The sequence below is a fragment of the Schistocerca serialis genome, chromosome 3 (assembly GCF_023864345.2).
Source record: "Schistocerca serialis cubense isolate TAMUIC-IGC-003099 chromosome 3, iqSchSeri2.2, whole genome shotgun sequence".
NCBI classification, from domain to species: Eukaryota; Metazoa; Arthropoda; class Insecta; order Orthoptera; family Acrididae; genus Schistocerca; species Schistocerca serialis.
The window spans coordinates 764,113,501-764,129,401 of NC_064640.1; the positions used below are offsets into that span (position 1 = coordinate 764,113,501).

At 43.8% G+C, this 15,901-nt stretch overlaps 1 protein-coding gene and 1 non-coding gene across 2 annotated transcripts in view; one reads left to right on the top strand and one right to left on the bottom strand.

The window, feature by feature from the left end:
• The first annotated feature begins 9,989 nt into the window (after positions 1-9,989).
• Positions 9,990-15,901, top strand: part of LOC126470608 (uncharacterized) — a 208,837-nt gene continuing 202,925 nt past the window's right edge. Inside the window, exon 1 of the mRNA XM_050098561.1 lies at positions 9,990-10,239. Coding sequence (XP_049954518.1) covers positions 10,026-10,239 — 214 coding nt within the window. The 5' untranslated portion in view covers positions 9,990-10,025. The remainder of the gene's footprint in view (positions 10,240-15,901) is intronic.
• Positions 14,296-14,368, bottom strand: Trnat-agu (transfer RNA threonine (anticodon AGU)). The gene has a single exon. It is a non-coding gene; the product is annotated as a tRNA-Thr (tRNA).

Below are 15,901 nucleotides of genomic sequence, written 5' to 3' on the forward strand. Positions count from 1 at the left end.
GCCCTTTGCCGCCCCTAAAATTTTGCCGCTCTAAGAGACCGCTTAGTCCTGTGTAATGTTAGAAACAGTCGTGCACGTAGTCAACCTTGTTTCACCGTATAATATTTAAAATTTCCCGCCTCGCATCTTGATCACATGATTTTATGATACGTATTACTTCCCATTTCACTATCCCCATAATGAATCGTTTGTTCCTTCTTACAGACCGATGACCTCGCTGTTTGGTCTCTTCCCCCAAAAATCCAAATCCTTCTTACGATTTGAAGACATTGTGGAGCAGAAGATATAATCCAAGTGGATAATGGCTCACCAGTGACTGAACTGTGCATTGTTCTAGACAAAAGAAAAACAATAACAAAATAAAAAGAACTAAAAATGTTATGTAATAATGAAAAAAGATCGAGAGGTTAAATGGCGCGAAACGAACCACTACTCAATGACAATAAAGTTCATTAGTAAGACAATATTTTTCGGACGACCAACACTACCACTCCCGATATGCGTGGTGCCGAAGGGAGCGTATGGGAGGACTGCTTTCCCGTCCCCCCCCCGCCCCCCTATCCCACCACCCAACCCTTTCCTCTCCCACGGTGCTACCGTGTCGCGCGGTGCGAAAAACTGTGTCACAACCACAACGCCACGCTTTGACACTGTCGTGTATATATATATATATATATATATATATATATATATATATATATATATATATATTGATTTATTTAAAAAAACCTGATAGCCTATTGATTTGGGGGAGGGGACCAAACAGCGAGGTCATCGGTCCCATCAGATTACGGAAGGATGGAGAAAGAAGTCGGCCGTGTCCTTTCAAAGGAACCGTCCCAGCATTTGCCAGGAGCGATTTAGGGAAATCACAGAAAATATAAATCAGGATGGCCGGACGCGGATTTGAAACGTCGTCCTCCCGAATGCGAGTCCAGTCCAGTGTGCTAACCACTGCACCACCTCACTCGGTCCGATAACCTCCCCCTGTCTGGATATTCATTTGGATAACATGTAAAAATTGGAAGTAAATAGATAAACTTTCCGAGATTTTTGATAATAATGTTTTTATATATCACATATATACCGGGTGATCAAAAAGTCAGTATAACTTTGAAAACTGAATAAATCACGGAGTAATGTAGATAGAGAAGTACAAATTAACACACGTACTTGGAATGACATGGGGTTTTATTAGAACCAAAAAAATACAACCGTTCAAAAAATGTCCGACAGATGGCGCTTCATCTGATCAGAATAGCAATAATTAGCATAACAAAGTAAGACAAAGCAAAGATGATGTTCTTTACAGGAAATGCTCAATATGTCCACCATCATTCCTCAACATAACCCCAAAGCCAATAATCGCACGGACTGAGGGCTGGGGACCTGGGAGGCCAAGCACGACGAAAGCGGCGGCTGAGCACACGGTCATCACCAAACGACGCGCGCAAGAGATCTTTCACGCGTCTAGCAATATGGGGTGTTTTTTTTTGTTCTAATAAAACACCATATCATTCCAAGCATGTGTGGCAATTTTTACCTCTCTATCTACATTATTCCGTGGTTTATTAAGTTTTCAAATTTATACAGACTTTTTGATCACCCGGTATATAGAAACATATATAGCCCATGCCTGTTTGAATTTTCATTAGACTACCGTGTAGATGTGAATCGGTCAAATACTTCTCGAGAGTTTTCGTAACAACGACTTGTCGTTATATAAACTAAGTAACGTACCGTAGTACTGTAAAGTGTGAAGGATGGTCTAGAACAACCTTCAGAAAATATTATAATTTCATAAACGCTTACGTGCACGATACTACCCTACGTTCCCCTTTATCGTAAGTGTGCCACACTTGTGCTTCGCGGGTTTCGGGCTCATTTCTGGAACCGGCTTTTGCGGTCTCAGCCACAGATAAACTGGAATTGTTGCCCTCCGGAATTTGTGTGTACTTGTAATGAGGAGTACGAGGGGTGCTAGAAGAGCCCGTCAGCCGTCAGCCGGCACCGGTAGTCCTGCCGGTGGCCGGTGGTGACGCGGCGGTATTTTTGGTGGGGACTGGCCGTTCTATTTATTGATCGCACATGGCGCGCTGTGCTGTGCCGTGCCGAGTCCGGCACACTCGCAGCCGGCGACTCGCCGTGGAGTCCGTCCGCACCGCACAACTCACTCCGCTCTCTGCTCTGTAAGTAGCTCGCACACACGTGCCACAACACGCCCGCATTACGCCGCGCAGCTAACACACCCTATCCTCAGTACTGTATTAGTTGCAGTCTATACGTACAGTAGTTGTCACGCTTTTGTTTGGGAACAGTTCTCGCATTTAGAGCACGTAGCAACGAGAGCAGGTTTAAGGCGTACGTTTATTTTTCTGTGGAACGCCTTAACGTGCATTTCGTGAACTGTAAAAGCATTACCATTCTGACGAGCTTATTTTGTAGGTCAAGGTCAGGGTCAGCGAGAGAGTGGTCATGCGCACGGCGCCTGAAAGAACCGTCACACTGCTGTATGCATAGCTGCACACTGCCTCGCGCATTTTCCGTCAAATCTTTTCTCTGTATGACTTTAGTATGTTACTCGTAGCCAGAAGATGCTTGCCACAGTATTCTTCGTACGAAAATGCCAGCTTTCATTCACTGCGACCAGTGAGTTTAACGCAAAGTATGTAGGGAAAATTCTGTCTGCTGTGTTACTTCGATGCATTTTATTTCCCAATATCATTGGAAATACAGCTTCATCTTCAGGACTTCAGATGAATATTTTTGTCGCAGAAATGCGTTTCTGTGACACGTTATAGTGAATTTAAATAGATAAATGGCAAAAGTTGCGGTTTAACGTACTACTTCCGAGAGCATAAGTAACGTATCGCACACCGGCAACAGCAGTGACACAATTCAAAAATGCAATACTTGAGAAAAATCAACTTTAAGAATTCTAAGAAACTTACATTGAAATAATATAAGCGTCCTTTAGATTTTAAGTAAGTAATTTGGGCAGTAAGTTACATTATAACCTATACAACAGTAATGTGGGCGTGTAGTTCTGTACTCATCGAATGTGAGGTGTTACCAGGTATTTATTAATTAATTCTTTCAGTTGTGTCACTTTCCTTGGTTTCCTAAAAACTTTTACGTTTTTGTTATGACCCCTTGTGTAATACTTTTGCCACTTTTCTACCCCAAATAATATTTTTCTTTTACTTGCAGTTAAATAATACATTCGAACCTCTATCAGGCAAAATTTGTCTTCAAATAAAAATAAAAATTGAAAAACAAGTTGAAATTGTTGTATTAGAAAAATACAAAATACAGAATTGTAATTTATGAAACTTAATAGAATTTAATAATGAACATCAGTTCGTACAATCTAAGGAACACAATTTACGAAACCATAGACTCATGAATGGGCTTGTATAATGCAGAAATACTTTTCGCCGAGAAAAGGGATTCAATATGAATTTCCTTGGTAGAAGAAATTTCTGTTTCTTTTCTTGTACGCTGCAACGCACGAAATTTTGTGATATTTACGACAGCTGTAATTGTCGAAACAGGGTCTGTTCCTCCAGACATTGTAATGTAACATACAGACACTGCATAAATGCAGACATTGCAATAATCAATGATACTGCAGAAACACAGACATTGTAATAATCAGTGATATTAAAAATTACATTCAACTTACCTTACACACGAGAAGTTCCACAACTCACAACGCGTCGTTCCCCTTGAATGACCCATGCACAACTGCCAGTAGCAAAGCTCAAGTGAAACTGTTCTTGCCCTGTCGAATCATGGAGTATAGCCTGCAACAAAACTGACACAACTGCCCTGAAGTGGAAAAACTGTGTGACAGAGACGTGACATTTTTTGTGCACGTGGGGACACTTCACATGTATTTTTCAGTGACAAGAACTAAAAATTGCCGTTTTTTTTATTTGTGTCACTTTTCTTGTCGAGGTGCGATTTAAGATCTCTTTTTCAATTTTTCGTACACCGTATCCATGAAAGGTGTTGTTTCACCGTGTATGACTTTGCAATGTAATTTTTTCTATGTTATATACTATGCAGATTCACCTAACAGTATTTTATGCGTGTGTTGTGTAATTAACATGAGGAAGAATTTGGAATCATATGCAGGGAAAACGCGTCAAAAAGTGGGGTGTCACGGACGGAATGACCTGTATTCAGGGATTTGGCAGGAACGACCATCCCAAGCAAGAAAGGATGGTAAATATGGGCTCTAAAAATGCATGCCTTAAGAGCCATAAGCACTTGTTTATCTTCGCTACTGTGAAACACATCTACTGAGACAGTGTTCATAGCTCCTAAGGTATGCGTGTTAGAGCCCATGTTTACTGAACTTTTTGCTTCGAATAATCGTTCCTGTCACATAGCTGAATATTGATCATTCCTCCTGGGACAACCTGTACGTATACGATCAGTGTAAAATATTTCTTGTGTCTGCATGTTGAAACGTCATTTTTACGCGATTCTCGATTTAACTTAATTATAACTCCAACAGATACTACTATCCATAGTGTTGGAGATTCTTCAGCAAATAGCTAAAGCCTTGAAGATGTAGCTGTGATTAGAAATGTACATTGACTGATACAATGAGGTGACAAAAGTCATGGGATACTTCCTAACACCGTGTCGGAGCTCCTTTCGCCCGGTGTAATGCGGCACTTCAACGTGGTATGGACTCAGGTCGTTGAAATTCGCCTCCAAACATGTTGAGACATGCTGCCTCTGTAGCCGTCCATATTTGCGAAAGTGTTGCCGGTGCAGGATTTTGTGCATAAACTGACATCTCGATTATGTCCCGAAAACTGTTCGACGGGATTCATGTCGTGCGATCCGGGTAGTCAAATCCTTCGCTCGAATTGTCCAGAATGTTCTTCAAACCAATCGCAAACCATGGTGGCCCGGTGACGTAGCGCATTGTCGTCCATAAAAATTCCATCGTTGTTTCGGAACACGAAGTTCCAGGTAGCCGAACATAACCATTTCCAGTCAACGGTCGGTTCAGCTGGACTAGAAGACCCAGTCAATTCCATGTAAACAGAACCCACACCACTATGGAACCATCATCAGCTTGCATAGCGCCTCGTTGAAACCTTGGACCCATAGCTTCGTGGGTTCTGCGCCACACTCGAACCTTAGCATCAGCTCTTACCAGCTGAAATCGGGACTCATCTGACCAGGCCACGGTTTTCCAGTAGTCTAGCGTCTAACCGATATATTCACGTACACAGGAGAGGCACTGCAGGCGATATCGTGCTGTTAGCAAAGGCACTCGCTTCGGTCGTCTGCTGTCATAGCCTATTAACTCTAAATTTAGGGTAATCGACTAAATTACAGGCCCATATCGTTAACGTCGATATACAGCAGGATTTTGGAACATATATTGTGTTCAAACAATATAAATTACCTCGAAGAAAACTGTCAATTGACACACAGTCAACATGGGTTTAGAAAACATCGTTCCTGTGAAACACAACTAGTTCTTTATTCAAATTAAATGTTGAGTGCTATTGACAAGGGATTTCAGATCGATTCCGTATTTCTGGTCTTCCGGAAGGCTTTTGACACTGTACCACACAAGCGGCTTGTAGAGAAATTGCGTGCTTATGGAATATCGTCTCAGTTATGTGACTGAATTTGTGATTTCCTGTCAGAGGGGTCACAGTTTGTAGTAATTGACGGAAAGTCATGGAGTAAAACAGAAGTGATTTCTGGCGTTCCCTAAGATAGTGTTATAGGCCCTTTGCTGTTCCTTATCTATATAAACGATTTGGGAGACAATCTGAGCAGCCGTCTTAGGTTGTTTGCAGATGACGCTGTCGTTTAGCGACTAATAAAGTCATCAGAAGATCAAAACAAATTACAAAACGATGTAGAAAAGATATCTGAATGGTACGAAAATTGGCAGTTGACCCTAAATAACGAAAAGTGTGAGATCGTCCACATGAGTGCTAAAAAGAATTCGTTGAACTTCGGTTACACGATAAATCAGTCTAATCTAAAAGCCGTAAATTCTCCTAAATACCTAGGTATTACAATTACGAACAACTTAAATTGGATGGAACACACAGAGCCGGCCGGAGTGGCCGAGCGGTTAAAGGCGCTACAGTCTGGAACCGCACGACCGCTACGGTCGCAGGTTCGAATCCTGCCTCGGGCATGGATGTGTGTGATGTCCTTAGGTTAGTTAGGTTTAAGTAGTTCTAAGTTCTAGGGGACTTATGACCACAGCAGTTGAGTCCCATAGTGCTCAGAGCCATTTTTGGAACACACAGAAAATATTGTGGGGAAGGCTAACCAAAGACTGCGTTTATTGAGAGGACACTTAGAAAATGTAACAGATCTACTAAGTAGACTGTCTACACTACGCTTGTCCGTCCTCTTTTAGAATACTGCTGCGCGGTGCGGGTTCCATATCAGATAGGACTGACGGAGTACATCGAAAAAGTTCAAAGAAGGGCAGCACGTTTTGTATTATCTCGAAATATGGGAGAGAATGTCACAGAAATGATACAGGATTTGGGCTGGACATCATTAAAAGAAAGGCGTTTTTCGTTGCGACGGAATCTTCTCACGAAATTCCAATCACCATCTTTCTCCTCCGAATGCGAAAATATTTTGTTGACACCGACCTACATAGGGAGGAACGAGCACCATGATAAAATAAGGGAAATCAGAGCTCGTACGGAAAGATATAGGTGATTGTTCTTTCCGCGCGCTATATGAAATAGGAATAAAAAAGAATTGTGAAGGTGGTTCGATGAACCCTCTGCCAGGCACTTAAATGTGAATTGCAGAGTATCCATGTGATGTAGATGTAGATAGAATTTCGCCCCTCTTTACAAACGGATACGCTCGTCGTACGTCCCACATTGATTTCTACGGTTATTGTACGCAGCGCTGCTTATTTGCTAGCACTGACTACTCTATGGAAACGCTGCTGCTCTCGGTCTTTAAGTGAAGGCCGTCAGCCACTGTGTTGTCGGTGGTGAGAGGTAATGCCTGAAATATGGTATTCTCGGCACACTCTTGATGCTGTGGATCTCGAAATATCGAAATCCCAAACGATTTCCGTAATGAAATGTCCCATGCATGTAGCTCCAACTACCATTCCGCTTTCAAAGTCCGGCGATACCCGTCGTGCGACCACAATCACGTCGGAAACCTTTTCACATGAATCACCTGATGCAAATGACAGCACCGCCAATGCACGTTGTGAACGCTATACTACAGCCATCAGTATACACTCAGTCGCAAAAGTATTCGGACAGTGGGAAGTTTCACAATGAGTACTCGAGAAACAGTGACTATGAAACCCAAACATATTTATTAACAATATATATGCGTAACAACATTAACTACAAAAGAATTATTGTATTATTTCGTTTCCAAAACATAAATAACAGAAAAATGAAACATTCTGCACACCCTGCTGCTACAAAAGTATTCGGACCCTGTCCAATAAATGTTCATAAGTTGTATGACGAAAATGTCAATACCTTGTGGGTCCACCTTTCATTTTAATACCTCCTCCAATCTACTAGGCATACTTTCCACGAGTTTTTTCGTGAAATCTGGGCCTATATTTGCCCATTCTTGGCGCAGTTTCTCTTTCAAGGTCTCCTTCGTACAATGTTGTCCGCGCGGAGGGCCCGTTTCAATTTATCCCACAAATGTTCGACTGGGTTAAGGTCTGGTGATTGGGGAGGGGGGTGCAATGCTTTCAGGCAATTTGAAGAGCAACCACATTTGTACAATATGCGCGGTATGCTTGGGGGTCATTATCCTGATAAAAATGAAAGTTGTTCGCAATACCTAGATGTCGTGCACTCTGCTTCAAATGTCCTCGCAGTATATTCAAATACGCTTCCTTGTTCATCGTATCATCAATGAACACTAAATCACCCACACCATTGCCGGACATGCATCCCCACACCATGATGCTCCCACCTCCTAACTTTACTGTTGGTTTGAGGTTCCTGGGATTCAGCTCTTCATTGGTCTTTCGTCACACGTTTGCCTTTCCGTCGCTTTGCCATAATGTAAATTTACATTCGTCGCAAAATATCACCCGATTCCACCAAGCCTGATCGTATTCGGCGTATTCCCTCGCAAACTGCATACGTTTCTTTTGGTTCACTGCGTTTATGAATGGCTTTCGCCGTGCCACTCGACCACGGTACTGCGATCGTCGTAGTACTCTCCGCACAGTTTCTGGATGAACTTTTATACCGAGGTCTCCCTCCACCTCACTTGCAATTCGTGTGGCATATATTTTCGGATTCTGCTGTACCTTTCGCACAATCACTCGTTCATCTCTCTGTGAAAATGTCCGTGGCCGTCCTGTACTGCAACGGAATTCCAATCGATCTTCTTTCTCGAGCCGTTTAATAATGTCGTGAACTGTACTTTTCTTCATGTTCACTATTGCGGCAATTTCCCTGGAGGTTTTCCCCTTCGCGTGATGATAAACGACAAGTTGCCTTTGCTCAACGTAGAACACTTCCCTCTGCGTCCCATCGTCGACCTGCACAGGCTCGCGATACGTGTTTACTAATCATCGCTATCGTTTCGCGGAAATGTCGGACACACTGCAGTTGCTTCACCCTCTGTGCGTCTCGGAATGAACTATTCTCTCACGTTGTCCGCCTTTGTCCGAATACTTTTGTTGCACCTTCCCATGCCGTTTTCAGGAAATATTACGTAACAGACACATGTCCAACAACAATTCTTCGTATTTCACGCGTGTTTCACGTTGCGACATCGTACCCAGAGTCCCAAATACATTACAAAGCGCAATTTCTGTATTTGTTCATGCGGCAAACTGCAAAATTATGCGCCGTTACGTGCTGTCCGAATACTTTTGTGACTGAGTGTATGTGCATACCACTATCACATTACTTCTGTCACCTCAATGTGAAATTTGTAAAATTCGCTAATATGGGGCGATGGATGGAATTTATTTCATTTTCCATTCGTTTCGTTGCACGAGTTATGAAGAAATCCCATTATCGCTACCATAATATATGTATATGCCAGAGTCTAGCAATTTTGCCTTACATCTAAATTATATTTTAAAAACGCAAGGATATTAAAGTCGGTATATTTTACGGGAAAATAAATAAGCTGTTTCAAGCAATGGGAACTCCTTATATTGTAAATATGCTGTTTGTTTTCCAGTACTGCTAGAAATTGTTTTAATTTGAGTTCTCTTTCTTTTTCCTGTTCGTAGAGATCAACGGATCACATGTCTTCGCAAAACTACATGGACCGGAAACATGAGTGCAGTGATCGTGTGTCGTATTTTAAGACTTCAGAGTGAACTTATCGGTAGTTAAATAGCAAGAAACGAGAAATAATCGTCGTAAAGCAATAACACCTTAGTTCAATTAGTGGTCTCTTGTTAATGTATTTAGAATCGTGAGTAGAGTGAACTCCGCTATCGTGTTGTGAGTCAGTATACTTTGTGTAGTCCCTAACATCACAAATAAAAATTTTATCAGCGTGAGTCAGAAATGCGACAGCAGATAGCCTTCGAACCATCAAAATTTAGCCCCATTTAAACTGGATTGTGGGTGCGTACTGATTTCTCTCTTCGGCTGGTGTTATTTGAGTGTCGGAAGCAATGTCGCGTGCTTCGGCTTGTGGAGAAAGAAAGGCAGCGCGTCATTTATCGCTGTCCATCGTCGATCGCTGTACGAAAGTACGACTGCTGCTGCCCGCTGCCGTCCTCGCACAAGCTGCGCACAGTTAAAGCGCCGGTACCTTAACGTCAGGTCGAGTGCGCAACCTCGGCCCAGCGTTTGCTCGTGCCAGCTGCTCGGCGAGTTGTGCAGTCGGCGGTAGCGGTCGGCGCGTCCGAGGCTGCGGTGGTGGTGCACGGGGAGTGCGGGGCGTGTGCGCGGATGCGTTCGTGCGACTGCGGGGGCGGCCTGGGTCTGGAGGTGCGGGTGGCGGGCGACGCGTGGCGCCTGGAGGCGGCGGGCGCGCAGTTCGCCATGCTGTCGTTCAGCGTGGAGCCGCACTGGTGCGGGGCGCTGTACTCGCTGTGCGCGCGCCACGAGCGGGCGCTGCCGCTGCCGCACCTCGCCGACGCCTTCGCCTGCTCCGCCGCCAGGCCGCCGGTCGACGTCGACTGGATCGCCGTCGCCGGCACTTTCGGCTTCGAGATTTGCTCGCTCTCCTCCACCTGGGCGCTCGCCTTCGAGGCAGGTGAGCAACATTTTCCTGTCTTGCGACCGTGCCAACCGTCCCCAGGAGACTCGAGTTGGACCGAGGAAGCGAGGACCTTCTCCTACACACACGCTTTCGCTGATAACGTCGCTGTAACAACGGATCTTACGTCGCTGTAACAACGGATCTTACGTCGCTGCAACTGGAGGATCAAACGTTATAATATAAATATAAACACAGTATAAACAGTCGCTTCATTTTATTTCTCTACGAAAGGTTTGGGATGCTTTGCTCCATCATCGGGTGGCAATTCCGGCGTTTAGCTCAGAGTCAGTGACCCTAGAAAACCAAAGATCTTGCATCCGCGGATCCCAGGGAGGTGGGGGCGGGGCATAGGGGATTCCCGCCCAAAAAGCAAAAACACTGTAGCCGGCCGGTGTAGCCGTGCGGTTCTAGGCGCTTCAGTCTGGAACCGCGTGACCGCTACGGTCACAGGTTCGAATCCTGCCTCGGGCATGGATGTGTGTGATGTCATAGGTTAGTTAGGTTTAAGTAGTTCTAAGTTCTAGGGGACTGATGACCACCGATGTTAAGTCCCACAGTGCTCAGAGCCATTTGAACCATTTTGAAAAACACTGTACTGACCAGTTTTGTTAACAAATTATTATGGTTACAGAATGAATTTTGACTCTTCAGCGGAGTGTGCACTATTTTGGAACTTCCTGTTAGATCAAATGGTTCTGAGCACTATGGGACTTAACTGCTGAGGTCATCTGTCCCCTAGACTTAGAACTACCTAAACCTAACTAACCTAAGGACATCATACACATCCATGCTCGAGGCAGGATTCGAACCTGCGACCGTAGCGGTCGCGCGGTTCTAGATTGAAGCGCTAGAACCGCTCTGACATTCCGACCGGACCTGTTAGATCAATAGTGTGTGCCGAACCGAGACTCCAACTTGGGACCTTTGGCTTTCGCGGGCAAGTGTTCCACCATTTTATTTATTTATTTTTAATTTCTTATCTCTTTAGGTCCTGGCGCCTTCACGTTTGGTCGATTGGGTGGCTTTCTTCACTTAGTTCGTCAAAATGTATATTAACAGTCTAAATAAAGAGTGCCACCCACCAAACAAACGCAGAAGAAACGTAGCCATAGAACACTATCGAATAGACCACATGATAAGTTTTTCCAACTGAACTATCCAAGCACGACTCACGACTCACACTCACAGCTTTACTTCCGCATGTACCTCAACTCCTAACTTCCAAACTTGCTGTAGGAGGTGGGGTACTGGCGGAAATAAAGCTGTGAGTGTGGCTCGCGAGCCGTGCTTGAGTAGCTCAGTTGATAGAGCACTTGCGAGCGAAAGAGAAAGGTCCCAGGTTCGTGCCTCGGCCCGGAACACAGTTTAAATCAATCAGGAAGTTTCAATTATTACCATGATATTAAAACATGTTATATATTTTATTATTATTAAAATCCTAGACATCTGTGGAACATTAAATGAGGATATGACAGTAAATCATATTTGGGAGGGACTGGGGGGGGGGGGGGGGGGGGGGAAGAAAGAGGGAAAAAGAGACTGTGCCCCCCTTCCGCAGAACCGAACCCTGGATCCAACGCTTATGATGCTGAAATATCTACAGTCGTGTGCATGTTCGTTGTGTACTTTCCTGAAGAGCACTGCATTTGAACTCAACACACTCTCTGTTTTCAAACTTACAAAAGAGACTTGTACACAGGGAATGTGTTAACACCAAATGCTGTTCTTTCCGGGAAAGTACGCAACGAAAACGCACAGATATTTCAGCATAACTGGATTCCCAGGAGCAGTGTACCTGAGCTAAGCACTGGAACTGCCAACTGATGATGAAGGAAAGCCTCCTAAACGCGTAGGAAATAAAATCTTAAAAATTTGGTGTGTGGTTGTGTTTTTATTTATATACTAAACAGACAGTCACAGGAACTCCCTACCACACATATGTATGTGTAAAGAAACATTGTAACTAATCACAATTCTGTCCAACGTCAGGAAACAGTAAATGAACCAGCATCTACCTGGGCATTGTGATCTTTGTGCGTTCCTCAGGTTTCTATTCTTACAGTGCTTAATTTGCTAACGTAAATTGTCTCACACTTCTAGTGTCAAAACTATAGAGTGTTAGAGGTCTCAAACTGAGTAGTTTGGTCTTTGAGGACATGTGATTTGTGGGAGATGGTTCGTGGCATGAGGCATATTTTTGTGGCTGACGTTTCGTCTCCTACCGCAGAAGGCTTCATCAGAGGCTGTGGAGATGTTGGCAATAGATTCTCAAATGTAAACTTATAAAAAAGTTGATCGATGTACGTCGTACTTATTCAAGTCATCGAAAATGGCGAACTGCATCAGTTTCTGCTAACTGTGTTAGTACAGGGTGCACAGATCTCTCCACTCGGGAAATTGCCTTCGAGGCCGGTTAGCAACGTTTCCCTGTGTTGCGGCCGTACTAACAAACTCGAGGAACCTTCAGTACAATCGGAGAATCGAGAGCACTCCCCAAACCTAAATTGATTTCTGGCTACGTTGCCATAACAATGGCTCTTACATCGCTGCAGCTAGAGAAAGAAACATGGCAACCAGATACAAATCCGTCTAATGTCGGAAAACAGTAAACGAACACGCTCCTCCCTGGGCATTATAATCTTTAGTGTTTCTCAGGTTTTTGTTCTTAGACATGTTCAATTCCTAATGAAGTTTGTTACAAACCTCTAGCTTCATAATTATAAATCGGAAGAAGTTGTGTGGAAGGCGAACAGAAGACTACGCTTTATTGGCAGAACATTTAGAATATATGCCACATCTACTGAAGTGACAGTCTACACTGCGCTTGTCCGTCTTCTTCTGGAGTATTGCTGCGTGGTACGGGTTCCTCAGCAATTAGGATTGACGGGGGACATCGAAAAAGTTAAAAAAACGACAGCTGTTTTTTGTGATTGCAAACTAGGATAGAAAGTGTCACTGATATGATAAACTAATCGGGACAGAAATCACCAAAACAGAGACATTTTTCGTTGCGGTGAGATACTTTCACGAAATTTCATTCACCGCCTCCTGCGAAAGCCAAAATAGTTTTTTGCCCCCTACCTAAGTGGGGAGACATGATCATCCTAACGAAATAAAAGAAGTCAGAGCTCGCGCGGAAAGATTTAGGTGCTCATTTTTCCCACATGCTATTTGAGAATGGAATGATCGAGAAATATCCTGAAAGTGGTTCTATTAACACTCTGCAGTATGAAAAAAATGGTTCAAATGGCTCTGAGCACTATGGGACTTAACATCTGAGGTCATCAGTCCCTAGAACTTAGAACTACTTCAACCTAACTAACCTAAGGACATCACACACATCCATGCCCGAGGCAGGATTCTAACCTGCGACCGCTGCAGTATGAACTGCAGAGGAATCATGTAGCTGTAGATGTAAATGTAGATGTTAGGCGACCTAAACTGAAAACATTGATCCTAGACGGTATCGTATTTCTGATAGTTTGGTATACTTTTGTGGCTGATGTTTCGTCTCCTACCACGGGAGACACCATCAGAGGCTTTCGAGAAATAGGTTGTCGATTCTCCAACGTAAACTAATTTAAATTAGCGAATTAATGTACAATAGCTGATCAAAATCAACCGGACACCTCTATGTAATGCGGAACTGACTACTAGATGTTACGAGAGGTGAACCCGTCGGTATAAGACGAGGCGTGGACTATTCTACTGTCGGTAGAGAAGCAGTAACAGCATCGTGGATCGCTCAGGGCAGATCAGTGGCTGCCAGTGTGGCCTAGTAATCAGATGTCGCCTCAATAACAAATTCGTCAGGGACATTTCAACCCTTCTAAAAGCTGCCAAATCGATTGTTTGTCATGTGATGGTGAAGTGGAAACACAAGACAACAATCATACCTAAACCAATACCAGACAGAGCTTGTGTGTTGATGGACAGGGACTGTTGAACGTTATCGATGATAGAGATCTTGAATTAAATTCTCCCCGAGACATTTAAGCCTCTAATTTATCTACGATAACATTGGAAGCTGAAGAAGTGAACTAAATTTTGTGCAGCGGCCAGGACTCGAACCCGGGTCTTCTTGCTTACTAGGCAGATATGCTGACCACTACACCACCACAGCACATATCTGAATTCACTTCTTGAGCTTCCAACGTTATCATAGATAAATTAGAGACTTAAATGTCTTAGGGAAAATTTAAGATCTATACGATCACATGTAGTACAGCATCCCCCCTTACGTCCAATGCTGGGGTGCTATTCCAATGTCGGAGAACCCTGGTAATAGCGACAATATAAGGGGAGATGTGAATTGGAGTTTGTGTTGGCGAGGGTGTTTGACTTGGGTAGTTCGTGGAGCTCTGTTGCCCATAATGCTGTGGTGGTGTAATGGTTAGTATATCTGCCTAGTAAGCAAGAAGAGCCGGGTTTGGGTCATGGCTGCAGCACAATTTTGAATTCACTTCTTCCGCTTCCAACGTTATAGTAGATAAATTAGAGACTTAAATGTCTCAGGGAAAATTTAATTTAAGATATATACGATCACATGTAGTACAGCACTTCCCCATTACGTCCAATGCTGGGGTGCTATTCCAATGTCGGAGAACCCTGGTAATAGTGACAATATAAGGGGAGATGTGAATTGGAGTTTGTGTAGGGGAGGGTGTTTGACTTGGGTAGTTCGTGCAGCTTTGTTCACCATAATGTTCTGGCGGTGTAATTGTCAGCATATCTGTCTAGTAAGCAAGAAGACCTGGGTTCGAGTCCCGGCCGTAGCACAAATCTTAATTCACTTCTTCAGCTTCCAACGTTATCGTTATCGATGGTGTTTGTAGTAAACTGAATGAAACCAGCGGAAGGAGCCACCCGTGAGATCCTAAGCGCTATCAGAAGTCCTGTTAGCACAATACCTTTGCGTTGGGAGGTAAAAATACCGGAGTACAGTGGTCGAGCAGCTCCTCATAAGCCACACATTTCTGTAGGCAATGCTAAGCGACGCTTGAGGTGCGTTAAGGAGCGACGCCACTGGACAATGGATTGATGGTAACAACTGATGTGGAGTGATGAATCACGGAATTGAGCTATACGCTGTGACAATCCGATGGAAGGATTTGGGTTTGGCGAATGCCTGGAGAACATTACCTGCCATCATGTGTAGTGCCGAAAGTGAAGTACACAGGAATTAGTGTCACGGTATGGATTGTTTTAGTGGCTAGGGTGTGGTCCCCTTGTTACTCTTAAGATAATGATAAATGTGGAAGGATATGAACACACTTTAAAGCGCTGTCTACTGTGTACAGTAGAGGAACAGTTCGGAGACATTATTGTTTGTATCAGCATGACAGTGCATCTTATCATAAATGGTTCAAATGGCTCTGAGCACTATGGGACTTAACTTCTGAGGCCATCAGTCCCCTAGAACTTAGAACTACTTAAACCTAACTAACCTAAGGACATCACACACATCCATGCCCGAGGCAGGATTCGAACCTGCGACCGTAGCTCTTATCATAAAGTAGCACTTGTGAGCCAATGATTTGTGGACAATAACATTTCTGAAATGGTGGCATTCCCAGAATCCTGACCTATATCCAGTGGAACACTGGGTAAATTATATCGACTTCGCTCCAAACCCCAGCTTCCAACATCACTTCCT